The 14,579-nt window shown below is 43.9% G+C and overlaps 1 protein-coding gene across 2 annotated transcripts in view; it reads left to right on the top strand.

Moving 5' to 3' along the window:
• The window catches only part of PSKH1 (protein serine kinase H1), a 207,753-nt gene that overhangs the window by 159,519 nt on the left and 33,655 nt on the right, over positions 1-14,579 (top strand). For both annotated transcript variants that reach the window (XM_082271072.1, XM_082271071.1), the window contains one exon: positions 12,925-13,940. In XM_082271072.1, the coding sequence (XP_082127198.1) occupies positions 13,005-13,940 (936 nt within the window). In that variant the 5' untranslated portion in view covers positions 12,925-13,004. The remainder of the gene's footprint in view (positions 1-12,924; positions 13,941-14,579) is intronic.

The raw sequence follows: 14,579 nt of genomic DNA, 5'->3' as shown, positions 1-14,579 counted from the left end.
ATATCCGTGAGCAGGTCTGTATTGTTGGTAATCAGTAGGTCAAGAACCGCATTGTTTCTTGTCGGTGCATTCACCATCTGACCCATGAAATTGTCCTGCAAAACATTTAGGAACTGCCGAGCCTTGGCTGAATGCGCGGTTCCTTCTGCCCAGTCTATATCTGGATAATTAAAGTCCCCCATTATAATGACATTTCCCATCCTTGCTGCCAATCCTATTTGTAAAAGGGAGGTCCGCCCCCCCTCCTCCCTCTGGTTGGGGGGCCTATAGCATACGCCCAATATTACTTTCCTCACTGTGCCTTCCCTTTGAAGTTCTACCCATAGGGATTCTTCCTCGTCCATAGCTCCATTATTAATATCATCCCTCATATTTACCTGTACACTGTATATACAGACATACCCCTCCCCCTTTTTTACCTTCTCTATCTCTGCGATAAAGGGAATACCACTGAATGATTGCCATCCAGTCATGAGAGCTGTCAAAACAAGTCTCTGTTATCCCCACAAAATCTAAGTCCTCCTCAAACATCAGCAGCTCCAGCTCTCCCATCTTGTTGGCCAGGCTTCTGGCATTGGTATACAAGCCTCGTAATCTTGATTGGTTACAAATATCCTCATTTGATGTTTTTAGGCTGCTCTTGTTATTTTTCCCCCATACCCCCCCTGGGTTTAGGAGCTCCGAACACCCTACCGCTAATGCCCCCATTTCTGCCCTCTGGATCTTGCTTTCCACTGGCTAATTCTACATCTGTACCCTCCCCCCATCACCTAGTTTAAAAGCCCCTCTAACTTTTCGGCCATCTTCTCATCCAGTACAGTTGCACCCTCCCCATTTAGGTGCAATCCATCCCTACCATAGAGCTGGTGGCCGACTGAGAAGTCGGCCCAGTTCTCCAGGAACCCGAAACCCTCCTTACTACACCAGCTCCTCAGCCACTTGTTAACTTCCCTAATCTCCCGCTGCCTCTCTGGTGTGGCTCGAGGTACAGGTAGTATTTCTGAAAATACTACCTTGGAGGTCCTAGTCCTCAACTTAGCTCCTAAGTCCCTGAAATTGTTTAGGACTCTCCATCTTCCTCTGCCTATGTCATTGGTACCCACGTGTACAGACTGTTTGGCGCACACAGTCTTTGTGGCAGATTGCACTGTCTGTCCTTCTAATAGCATCCCCTACCACCAGCACCTGTCTTTCCTTTCCCTTTCTCCCGGCCTCACTGGAGGAGTTCTTCCCCTGGCAGCTAGGGGAGTTGCTCTGCTCCAGCAATGCTGGTCCCTGAACAGACAAGGAGTTACTGCTCAAGGTGGTGTGATTGCCTGATGACTCACACAGGTGCATGCCCCGGCTTGCCTCTGTGAAAACCTGATAAAAGAAAAGGAATTGGCAGCACTCCAGGTTGAGTCAAAATCCAGGTTTATTGACTGGACATCCAAATATGACAATCGTGACAAGGTAGACGCGTTTCACACACTGACTGTGTGCTTAATCATTAAGCACACAGTCAGTGTGTGAAACGCATCTACCTTGTCACGATTGTCATATTTGGATGTCCAGTCAATAAACCTGGATTTTGACTCAACCTGGAGTGCTGCCAATTCCTTTTCTTTTATCAATGCTTGTCCCTGACTGGTTTCCCCAACATCACGCAACGGGGCGAATTTATTGGGGTGCTCCAGCCCAGGATCTGCCTCCTTACCTTGTCCCCTTCTAACCCTCCTAACTGTCACCCCTCTACTCTGCCCTGATGCCTGCACCTCCAATACTCCGCCCACCTCTGTGCAGGCCCCTGCCGGCGCCTGACTGGTACGATCCTGGCTCTCCTTCGGTATGGACATTTGGCTCAGTGTTGCAAGCTGCTTCCCTAGATTCATGACCTGAGCTTCCAGGGAAGCAACTTGCTTACATTTTGCGCATTTGTATTCGCCCTTGATCGCATGATCGAGGAACGCATAGATACCACAAGATGTACACTGAGTCGCATCTCCACACCCGCCGGGCATTGTACCTACTAATCTAATCTAATAGGGATTTAGTAATTAAAGTCTGTCCTGTGTGGCTGTTTCCTGGCTTCCTAACTCTACCTTCTCACCCTCTGGTACTCCGCTACACTCACTTGACACTTAGTCACACAACACTCACAGTTGCACACCCTCACAGTTGCACAACGCCCAGAGTCGCACCACACTCTCAGACGCACCACACTCTCAGACGCACAACACTCGCACCACCACAAAATATAGTTATGTAATATCCTGAGGGGACAAATTTAAAAGACTGAGGCAGAATTATTTGTCTGAAGAAGACTTTCTGTCTCAGTCACAAGTGTTGGTGACAAGATTTCAGCAAAAAGGGTATGATAAAAACTCTCTAGATTTAGAAATCAATAGGGTACAATCCCTGGAGAGGAGCTCATTTTAACCGAGACACAGAATCAGAGGAACGCTGGCAATGGAGAGTATCACATGATTCTTGATTACAGTGTTCAGTATAAAAAGTTTTTTTTTTTTAATACTTTATTTTTTAAAGAAAACACATAAAGTACAGAAACCACATTTCCAGTGAATTAGAAGTAATACATTGGCATTGAGAAAATCTGCACATCATAAATCAACGTGTGTAGAGAAACTACCAAATATATAAGCAATTAGCTTGCAGAACCCAATATTAGAAGGTCTCCGTACCGTTTTAGCGGTAAATGTCATATAGTCAGGAAGATGGAAAGAGCTGAGCCGAAGGTATAAAAAGAAAGGAGATAGCAAGGTAGAAGAAGAAAAGGGGAGGAAGGGGGGAAGAGAAAAAATAGGGGGGTGGGAATGGGGAATCTCATCACATCCCCGTCTCCATGGGGACCAAGGATTTACCCTCAATATCTCCAAGCAGGAGAGCTTCAGTCAGTAGCTTTTTGGATTCCTCAGAATAGACATATTTGTGCCAGTAGAACCATTTTTTAAGGATTTTTTCCTCTAGGCCTCTTTCCGTGGCCATGAGATCTTCCATAGAATGGAACGCTTGTAGGATTGGCTCGGGAACTAATGGTGGTGCAGAAGGAAGAGCGCTGGGTCCTTTAGAAGCCTGTGGTCAGTGAACTTTTGGATAACACCCAGGACCTCATGCCAGAAGGAATGAAGAAGACGGCAAGACCATAAAATGTGAAGGAGGGAGCCAGACTCCTCTCCACATCTCCAACATAGATCAGAGCACCTATGAATCTTAGTCGGGGTATGGTACCATCGGGTCAAAACTTTAAACCCGGTTTCCTAATGCTTGGAACAAATAGAGGTTTTGGAAGAAAACTGGAGAATCCTCTGCACCTGTTTGTTTGTAAAGGTTAGACCAAGGTCTCATTCCCAACCGGAGATATAAGGTGGTCTGTAGTCAGGAGGCGGAGCTATCAGCAAGCGGTAGGTCTAAGAGACTGCGTGAAGTAGAGGAGAGTGTTCTGAGCTTAAAAGCTCAAACTTAGTTAGTCGCCTCATGAACTCCGACGTTGGGGGTAGAGAGCCAATGATGTGGGCTAGTTGAATTTTTTGCCAAAAAGAAAGTCCCGTTAAAGTTTGGTTATCTCAGATTTGCTGTCTGCAAAGCCATTGTCCGTTCACAATGAAGTGTCGAGCCTGGTATGACCCTGCAGACTTCAAGTCCTGGAATCAGGAGTCTCCCAATCCAGGGTTAAGGCCAGGTTGCCAACGACTGGGGTAAGCGGCGAGGAGCAGGGAGCCATAGAAAAGTCTCAACATGCTTTAGAGCAAATCTGCCAAGTTATCCCCACTGTGGGATGAGCATGGCCCCAGGTGGGGAAATTGGTATGGCACCAAGGTAACGACTCCGACGGCAATCCCGCGAGGGACTGCTCAATCTGTACCCACTGAGGGAACCATGGTGGCACCAGTCCAGCACCCTTGTCAAGTGGCAAGCCATGTGGTAAAGAGTAGCATCCAGTAAGGCCATACTTACCAACAGTTTTGGTAATCTCAAAATCGATTGTGTCAGGCGTGGTAAACTCTGGGCCCAAAGGAAAGTGATGAAGGTTGATCGTCTACAGGAATGAGCTAGGGACATGTATTGGGAGGGCCTGCAAAAAAAACGGGTGAGGCATGACTGTCATCTTGATTATGTTGCAGCGACGAAACCATGAGAACAGACCCCGCTGCCACGACGTCATTTTCTTTCTTCAGGAGTGTCAGGAGGGGAGGAAAATTTGAGCATGAACATGTTTTCCACCCTGTTGGGTAGACAATATTTTATATGGGAAGTGGCTCATCTGAAGGGGAAGTCAGCCCTGAGGAGAGAGATAGTGGAGGTTGGCATTGACACATTTAGTGCCTCCAATTCCTGATAACTGATCCTGAAAAAGTACAGGTCCTTATAGATCTTTAGTTCTGAGAGCAAGTTCGTGAGAGATATCAAAGGCTTGGTCAGGAAGAATAATAGGTCGTCGGCATACCCCGTAATCTTAGGGGAGAGCACAGCGTCCAAATGGAGACCAGCGACATCCAAGTTGCTCCTGTCCGACGGCAAGAAAAACTCCAGGGACAAGATAAAAATCAAGAGAGGAGAAGGGACATCCCTGTCGTGTACCATTAGTTATTCCAAAGGGCAAGGAAAGCAACCCATTCACCTTTACCTGAGCTGATGGGCGAGATTAAAGAGCTTGAATCCAATGCATCATTCTTTGGCGCAGGCCAATGTGCCTGAGAGTCTCCATCAGGAATACCCAGTTCACCCTACCGAACGCCTTCTCAGCGTCGGTAGACATGAGCAACATGGCCTATCTTCCGAATCTGTGCAGCCTGAATCAAGTTGATGGCTTTAATCGTGTTGTCTCGTGGTCAAAATTGATCAGTTGGGGGATCAGGTCAATCAAACGCATCGCTAGGATTTTAGTGAACAGTTTAAGGTCAGTAAGAGAGAGATCGGGCGGTAATGTTGACAGTGTAACGGATCCTTACCCTTTTGAGATCAGAGTAATATGTGCACGGAGCGTATCTTCTGGGAAGGCGGACCTGGTTGCCGCTGAATTATAGGCTGAAAGAAAATGTGGAGTCAGAATGTTTCCAAACATTTTGTAGTATAGTAGGGAATACCCGTTCGGTCTGGGAGCCTTACCTGTACATGATTGCGCTATAGCCGAGGCCAATTCTGTGATCAAAAGAGGCTCCTCTGGAGCAGATAAGTCCTCATCCGATAGACGTGGTAAGCCTGACCTTTTTGTATGTAAGCCTGATTGGCATTCACCCTATTGTGGTCTGTAATATCCGCCTTCGAGCGGGGAAGGTTATAGAGCGCCGTATAATATCTCTGGAATATCTCTATCTCCTCTGTCTCATGAACCTTATTTTCATTTTGAAGCTCAGGGATGAATGTACGGGCTTGTTGAGCCCTAAGAGCGCGTGACAGGAGCTTTCCACACTTATTACTGTGCTCGTAGAACGTGCGTTTACATTTTGCCAGCATTGCTTTAGCTCTGACCAAGGCCATCAAGCGCAATTGTTTCCTCAGAGCTGTGAGCTCCAGTAGGGTTGAGTTGGCCAGGGATTTCTTGTGGGCTGCTTCTAAGGTTCTGATTTTCTCCAAGAGATCAACAGTTTGTTTGGCTCTCTCCTTTTTGAGGCACAACCCTAACTTAATCAAAACTCCCCTGCTGTACCCCTTATGCGCAACTTTAGGGCCTGCGTTAGAGTCGAAGAATTGCCGGAGATCCCTAGAGACCTCCTCGGAGATCGATTGGTCCTGGATCAATGAGACATTAAATTTCCACATCCATTGTTTAGGAGCTAGTGATAGCAGGTCCACGTCGAACAGGACCCGTGCATGGTCGAAGAAAGTAATTGAACCAATTGAGGCGGACTGGACATTAGCCAACAAAGATTGGGGAAGCAGTATTAGATCAATTCTAGTGTAGGAGTTATGAGAGTGAGAATAAATGGTACCCGCCACACATCAACTAGATGGAAAGCATGAAAACCCTTCTTTAGGCGCTTTAAGGCTGCATAGGAGATGTGAGGCATTTCTAGAGGCATCTAGAGCAGGTGAAGTTCTTGTCTCCTCCCAAAATCACCACACTCTCCACAAAGTCTCCCAGCTTGGCCAGGATTGGTTCCAGGAAGGCGATCTGACCTGAGTTTGGAAGATATAGGTTTACCAACATAACCACACCTCCCCAAAGTCCCCTTAACAAAGAGAGCACTGCCTTCTTCATCACACCACTAATCCCGATACATCCAGGGAGCCGAATTATGGATCAGTATGCTAACACCCTTAGACTTGGAATTGGAAGAGCAACCATGGTAAGCTGCCAGGAAGAAGTGGTCAAATAGTTTAGGTAATTTATTGACACAGAAATGCGTCTCCTGGAGGAAGCAAACATGAGTTTTAATTTATTTCAGATTGGAACGCACCATGGATCGCTTACCTAGTGTATTTAATCCTTTCACATTGGTAGAAGTCAGACGAACAGTCTCTTTTCGGTCAGGGGCCATATCTGGGGGTGGCGAGTATAAGGGGGAGAGAAAAGGAAGGAGGGGGAAAAGAAAGAGAAAAAAAAAGGGGGGTGAGAGAGAGAGAGAGAGAGAGAGAGAGAGAGAATAAAGCGACAGAAAAAGGACAAGGAAAAGAAAGAGAAGTATGAAAAAGGACTTGGAGAGCAGGCAGGAAATGGGTGGCCTACTCCAAACAGCAAACCTAATATACCAAAAGGCATTGGTGAGAACTAATCTCAAGACACCCAAACAGACTCAACCAACAAATCTCACCAAAAGGGGGAAAAAGGGGAGAGCCGTAGGGTGTGGCCCTATGTGGGGAACAGGATGGACACGGTACAGGTCAGAGGCACCCTATCCCGACCTAACCCTATAAAAAAAAAAGGTAGAGTAATGGTACATAAAAAAAATCATTGCCAAACAATGAGACCCCTATCAGACCCACCCAAGTTACTAGGCGGTCAATGGAACAGGAGTCTTGACTCATACAAAAATCTCAACCACCCCCCAAAAAAAGGCCCTGCATCCCGCAGACCGAGAAAAACATGGGGACATGTTCTCTGATGAGGCAAAATGAAAACACACATAGAATAACATAAGTATCAAAACATTTCAAAAGAGCAGAGCGTGTTACCCGAATCAACAGTGCTATCCTGTTGGAGAAGGCCAGGGAAAGAAGAGAGAAGAAAAGGGGGAAGAGAAAAAAATGGGGGGGGATCATAAGAAGTAGTGGCAGAGGGAGGACTAGAGCTGGGTGGGGAAGGAAGGGAGGAGGAGGGGAGGGAAAGAGGGAGGGGAAAGCGAGAGAAGGGATGGAAAGTGGGAAAGGGATAGGTTCCAGGAAGCCACTGCAGGTGATAGCACCGTATTCCGTAGCCACCCGTCGAGCAACAGATGCAAAACGCTTCAATACACTGCGAGCAGAGAGGTCTTAACCTGCCGTCCATGAGCAACATGTAGCAATATAGTATCAATCCTTGAAGCACTCCCATACATACAAATTACACACTTCATGCCAGCCTGAAAGAAAAGAAAAACCAATATATTGAGGCTCACATCAATACATAAATGATTCACTTCATGCCTTCTTGTAATAGAGCAGTGATAACAAACCAAAAAAAAAATCATCAGATGGGTGCTGTTGATATTCCTCAGGCGGACAGTAGGTCCAGTGTCCAGATAGTGATCTTTCTGGCAGTAGTAGAAGGAAACCTCCTGCCCAGGATGCCCGGGCGAGTAAGTGAACCAAGAGGAGGAAGGGGCACCAAAAGGGCACTTCCACTAGTTATCCGTGTAGATGATCAAAGAGGCAAAGCAAAGTGCATGGCAAAGACAGTCTACAAGCTTCACCCGCAGTGCAGGCCAGGGATCAGCATCAGAAGAAGAGTACGTACAGCAGGCCGGCAGAGTCCTGAGGATTCCAGAGCGGACCCCGGAGTTTGGGTATGGAGCTCTCTCCTCCCTCTTGTCATGCATGGTGGTAGACCCATGCGGGAGATGCTGGTAGATAGGTGAGGGTTACGACTGAGGAGCCAGCACAGCAAGTCCTGAAACTGGATCGGCTCAAGCTCCAGCAGCCTGAAGAGATCAGACAGGTCAGTATGGTGTTGCAGCAGGAAAGACGAACCCCCTTTGCATATGGTCAGCTGCAAGGGGAATCCCCATTGGTACGTGAAATCCTTTTGGCGCAGCAGGAGATTCTGCTCTTCTTCAAAAGGTCGCTCTGGAGACATCAGGGAAGATGGAAATTCGTGCACCATTAAAGTCAATCAGACCTCTTGCGCAAGCACTCCTGAGGACCATTTTCTTCTGTGTGTAGTGCTGCAAACGACACATCACATCCCGCGGGCGATCGGGTCGGTCGATTCTGGCCCCTGTGCACTTTAACGAACTCCAGGTTCAATGTGGGGCTAGAGTCCAGTACTGTATGGAGAATCGCCAGCACAGTGTCAGTTAGGTTCTCCGCCCCTAGGAGACCCCTGAGACGAAAGTTGTTCCGGCGGCTCCGTTTCTCCAGATCCTCCATGTTCAGCTGTGACTCCGCCAACTGTTCCTGGTGTGCCGTGTGTCCCCACTCCAGCTGGGCAACCCTTTTCTCCAGGGAACCCACCGCAGACTCCCCCTTCAAAAGGCGGTTATCCAGGAGATGGACCTCCCATTGGATCTGCTGGTAAACACTGGTGCTGCTCCTCAAGCCAGAGCACCATCGCTTCAAGGTCTGATTTCGTGGGGAGCGCCCAGAGCAGAACCCTAATGTCCTCGTGTAGGGGCTGCAGGGAAGGTCCCGACCCAAAAGAGGATGACTTGAGGGGTCCAGGATGGCTGGTAGACCCAACAATTAGTCTGGCACAGTGGGCTGTGATTCGGCCATGCTTGGCAAGGGCCTCAGCGCGTCTTGTGGCTCGAGGGACAGCATTAGCGGGGAAAATCTATCTAGAGTTGTCTGGGAAGAATCTGCTGAGAGTGGCCGAGGATGAAGCCTTGGAGGAACCTCTGGTCTTCTGGTGTTTAGAGCAGCTTATGGCAGGCGATAAATCGGCATGAAAAAGCAGATAGGGTGGTATGGAGTCGGGAGCTCCAGCAGTAAGCTTCTTCACTCCGCCATGTCCAAGCCACGCCTCCCAGTATAAAAAGTTTGAGAGCATTGTGACCAAGCATTGGGGGATATTTAGCAGTGGAAAAGAAAAAATAGCAACTAAAGAAAAAATAATATAGTGTATACAATTGCAACACAAGTCATATTGTAATTGAATGTTATTAAAAATTACCTTTCTTTTTCAATCTGTAGACATAAAAATGCATATAAATGCAATGCAATATAGCTACCTGGAGTTGATTTGTACACAGAATGTGTTCTGAACACACCCCAGAAACATCATTTCCTGCTTGTGTGTTCGGGTCACTGATTTTCCCAGAAGTCTGCCTAAGATACAAGTCAGATTTCAGGCATCCCCTGGAACAAAAATTTCATTTTTGGCGAGATACTCCCAATAGGAACATGCCTCTAGGGATGCATGCCCAGCATATTTTCTATTTAGTGCTCTGCAGCTGCAGAGCTGATTGATAATTATGAAACCACTCACATTAGACCCACTCAGCACAGGGGAACATAGGAACAAACATTGATTTCTTCAGAATAACAAAAGGTAGGAATCTGCAACAAAGATTGTTATAATCCTTGTAATATACATAGATTACCCAAAGGGGAATGTTTTTTTCTTAACAAAAGTGGAGTTACGCTTTAAACAAGACCGTTTACTTGGTCCTTTGCGTCCTATACGCCCACAGTTTATTTATGGAAAGGCAACCCTCCCTTCGGGATGTATGGGGGAAAACCAATGCGCTACCTAAGGTATATGATCAAAACTAGGTGGGAGAAATGATGAGTACAAACAATGGAACTGCTGCCAATTCTAATCGGTGTCACCACAGTGATAGCAAATAAAGAAGAAAGAAAATCGGCACACGTTCCTGATACAGATAGATGTTGCAATAGTCTAATGATGATGCTCAATTAAAAATTATTGTACAGATGGATAAATATGCACAATGTGTGAAATGGGGGGAAATAAAGGATAAAAACACTTGTTGTATTCAAATAGAGTAATAGTATAGCTGTATAGAATGCAAATAAATCAATATGATGTGTAGGGTGGTACAGATGGATAAATGCACAACACAAATCTTCAATCAAATGACAAATATAGTGAAGAACCCTGTAGTGCACATAAATAATGATTCAGTGCAAAAGTGAATAAAGGCACTATAAAAGGTGCAGTCAACAAATGCTGACAAAAAAACGGTACAGATGGATAAGTCAAAAACCAACAAATCCTGAAATGAGTCGGTGAGGTGAAGGAGACTCAATAACTGTGAAGTGCTGTATTAAATAATAGTGCACATGAAATAAATACCAAAGTGGCTCAGTGCAATAAAAGTGTGCAAAAATGGATAATAAATTAATCTCATTAAATAAATTGATAAATGCAACAAATGGACAGTTCATCAAAAAAGGATATAAACGGTGGTAAATCAAATCATATAGTGACTTCAGAGCCCTGTGCCGTGAACGGCAGCTCCCGCGTGCATGGGCAGGAGTGATGTAATCGTGCCTCCGGCCAATCTGTTGCTGAGCGGGCGACACTGCAGGGGCTTAGTTTTAAGGTATTTCATAATGAGCTAGTATGCGAAGCATACTAGCTCATTATGCCTTTGTCTTTACATGTTTTTTTTCTCATTTTTTTTTATGAGGGTTTACTACCTCTTTAAGTGCTAGTTGCCTATGTGGCTTTGTTCCGGCTGACGAAGTCCCGCCTACAGATAGAACGCATACGAGGAGGAGCTACGTATGTTGTCACACGCAGCCATCTTATTGGTGTCCATCTGTATATCGGCGAGAACTATACATGCACTTGGTACAAGTGCTCTACTAATAAGTGTTTTACCATTTTTATAATAAGTTGAGATAAACCGTGAGCACTAGATCCTGTTTTATTTTATTCATATACATATTTCATGGAGAGATCATCGTCTGTGCCATTGACTGACCTCGGAGAACTGCTATCACTACTGTGTGGGAAGGCTTAATCAGACATTTTGGTCATAACTATGAGGTGAGCGGCTGCTGATATCTTTGGTGGATGGGCTGAACTCACTCTGTCACCTGCATGTTTGACTTGAACGAACATTATTACTGTGGTATAGATCCTGTTTATTAAGGAGACAATAAATACAGTATATATCAAAGGTACTAAACATTTACTCAAGAAGCGAAAAGGGGAACATACTGTATAATCTAATATTCTGAAAGAATATAAATATCACATTGTGTCAAATAACTATAAACAATTTCATGCCAAAGACCTGATGACTCCCCAGTTTTGGGATGTGGAAAATGAGGGCTCCTACCTGGGGGGCTCAAACTGGGTTTGGGACCTCTCCAGGTGTTAGACAAAATGGAAATATTTGTTACAATCTTTGTGTCCAGAAGGGTTAAACGTCGAACTGGATATTAACTGTTTCATATGTGGTTAGTTCTATATAATTTTAGATGGTGTAATATACTCTCATAATTATAACATCAAATGTAGTTCACTATCATCTCCTTATAGGAATGATATGTGAATTTGATCATTCATGATATAAGAATGATATGTCAATTTATCATTATCAGATTTCTTGGCATTGAGTTAAAGTTAATTGTATTGTATGGAATCTGGCATTTAAGGTGTTCCTTGCACATACGGACAACATCCGTCCGATTACTGAAGGGTTGATAGCCCAGGCAGATATGATTTACCTAGTATTCCTAGACTTGAGTGATACCGATGATCTGGGAGGTGTTAACTGTGTGGAGGAGGTGATTAGATAAACCGATGAACCTCGCTGTATAGCCACCCCCTGTGAGGAAGTGGGAATTGACAAAAGCGTCTGTGTGTGGCTACGTAGAAATTGCAAGCAACTTTTCAATGTTGGGAAGGACCAAGGGCGAGTCTATAGCGACAGTAATCACCAGTGTGGAGGTGGTGAGATTGTGGTTTGGACTGCTGCAGGATATATTTGATATATGCGAGTGCCAGATACAAATTTTAAATAAACAATTTGTAGTGGGAATAATGCACTATTGGAGCCCCCTTTTTCCTTTTTTCCCTGCATATATGTGTTGAGATGAGTCCTGATGTTATAAGGTGGAAAGGCGAGATTTGATACTTCCAAGCAGAGATTCAGCTATTATTAAAGCGCTATTGCCTTCTCATGAGAATGAGGGGCAATATGTTCTGGTGAGTGTGATTCTAAAGGGATAAGGGTCAGTTTTATCTCTGTGGTGGTGCAAACGAGGTGCATTGATTCTTTTACAAGTTCTCACACAGGGGTGTGATGAGTATTATGACTTTCCACTGTGGAAATAAGTAATAACTTTTGCACAAACTTTAAATTGTATCAATTTTTGCATACATTTTTGTATATACTGTTGACACTATATACTGTTTTGTTATTATTATTATTATTATTATTTTTCACTTTTAACATCTGCGATTGTTTAATCCTTTTTTTAAAGTAATGTGCTACTGTGAATTATTTATTAGATTAAATACTGATAATAGCTTCACTTTTTTTTTGGTAATTTTATTTATTAAGTAGCAGCACCGTTCATTATTATTATATCACAGGTTTGTAGTGCGCTGGAACACATCTGTATAAAACTTTTTATATACATATAATAAAACAAATTTTTTTTTTTATCAGACTTTAATTTTGTAGGTATTGTATATGATTTTGACACCTAAATGTCCTCTTATGATTTGGTTGGTGATAAAGAATTAACTCATTATTAGGCTTTATTATATTTTTTGGGAAACGGCACATTCCATTATGCATATATATATATATATATATATATATATATATATATATTTATTTATTTATTTATTTATTTATTTTTAAGGTCCACTTGAAGCTGGTACAAATACATCAGTTCGCTGATTTATGAAAACACAATGCCACATGGAAGACTGAGGGTTTCCCATGATGGGCTGTGGGACAAGCAAAGTGCTTCCTGAGCATCCAAAGAACATTCAGCTGGACTTGGTAAAAAAAGTGGAGCCCTACTTAATACCAAAAAATGACCAATATAAGCATTTTATTACGGACTATGGCAGAATAGAAACCAAAGGAGGTTCTCCAACAACACCATATCCTTGTGGCTACCAGCATGGTCACCCAGAAACTGCTGATCCTCGAAGACATAAAGTAGCTAAATATAGAGCAAAGTTTGACCAAAGAGTGACTGCAAAATATGATATTAAGGCTCTTATTGGTAGAGGAAGTTTTAGCCGTGTTGTACGGGTAGAACATAAGGCCTCCAAACAACCATATGCAATTAAAATGATTGAAACCAAATACAGAGAAGGCAGGGAGGTGTGTGAGTCGGAACTTAATGTGCTGAGACGAGTGCGTCATACAAATATTATCCAGCTAATTGAGGTCTTTGAAACACAGGAGAGGGTATATATGGTAATGGAATTGGCTACAGGAGGAGAACTTTTTGACCGCATAATAGCCAAGGGCTCCTTCACAGAACGCGATGCCACTCATGTGCTACAAATGGTTTTGGAAGGGGTTAAATACTTGCATACTCTTGGGATCACACATAGAGACTTAAAACCTGAAAACCTCCTATATTATCATCCAGGAACAGATTCTAAAATTATGATTACAGACTTTGGTCTTGCAAGTGCACGTAAAAAAGGAGATGACTGTTTAATGAAGACAACTTGTGGAACACCAGAATATATTGCACCTGAAATTCTGGTAAGGAAATCTTATACTAATTCTGTGGACATGTGGGCACTTGGAGTTATATCTTATATTCTACTTAGTGGAACTATGCCTTTTGAAGATGATAACCGAACACGTTTGTACCGACAAATTTTAAAGGGAAAATACAGCTACTCTGGAGAGGTAAGTGCTTCACAAGCATTGCATGTCTCCAGTTACAAATGTTTTTTTTTTTTTTCTCATCATCTTACAGGAAAGCATTTTGGAGGCATGGATGCCCTTACTACTGAAAGCGATCTCGAGAACCCTTTAAAGGAAACCTTTAATGTGAGAAGTACAGTGGCTGCCATTGCTGACCACCTTGTAAGAATACTTCTTGCTAGGCTGACTTGGGCTTTAGTGCTTTACGATCTCCTGACTTGGAACAAACATTTAAATTAACAAGTCAGTGTGAAGTCAGAGCTCCTGTATTGCATATTTGTCAATGCCTTAGAAAGTATTTAAGCTATTGAATGATGAAGTGAACCAGCCAACTAGCTTTTGCAAGAAGGGGCACCTCATTAGTACTACCCCAGTCTCTGCGTACCATCTTATTTCATGTCTGTTTTTTTGTTCTCTGTTTTTTTAACTAAATAGCATTGTCTTCAGTGGTGTCTGTCCTGTCTTTGATGCAGGTCAAACTGTAGCCCCCTAGTCGTGCTTTGAGGAAACAGAGGTATCTTGCAGGAAGTCAAACAATTTGAAATATGTGGCAGAAGGCACCTGTATTTATCATGATTTTATCAAATCCTTAGTAATAAATACAGGGGCAGAGGCTGGCTT

The sequence above is a fragment of the Pelophylax lessonae genome, assembly GCF_965119305.1.
Source record: "Pelophylax lessonae genome assembly, chromosome: 10".
Taxonomy (NCBI): Eukaryota; Metazoa; Chordata; class Amphibia; order Anura; family Ranidae; genus Pelophylax; species Pelophylax lessonae.
This window is presented reverse-complemented; position numbering and strand designations above follow the sequence as displayed.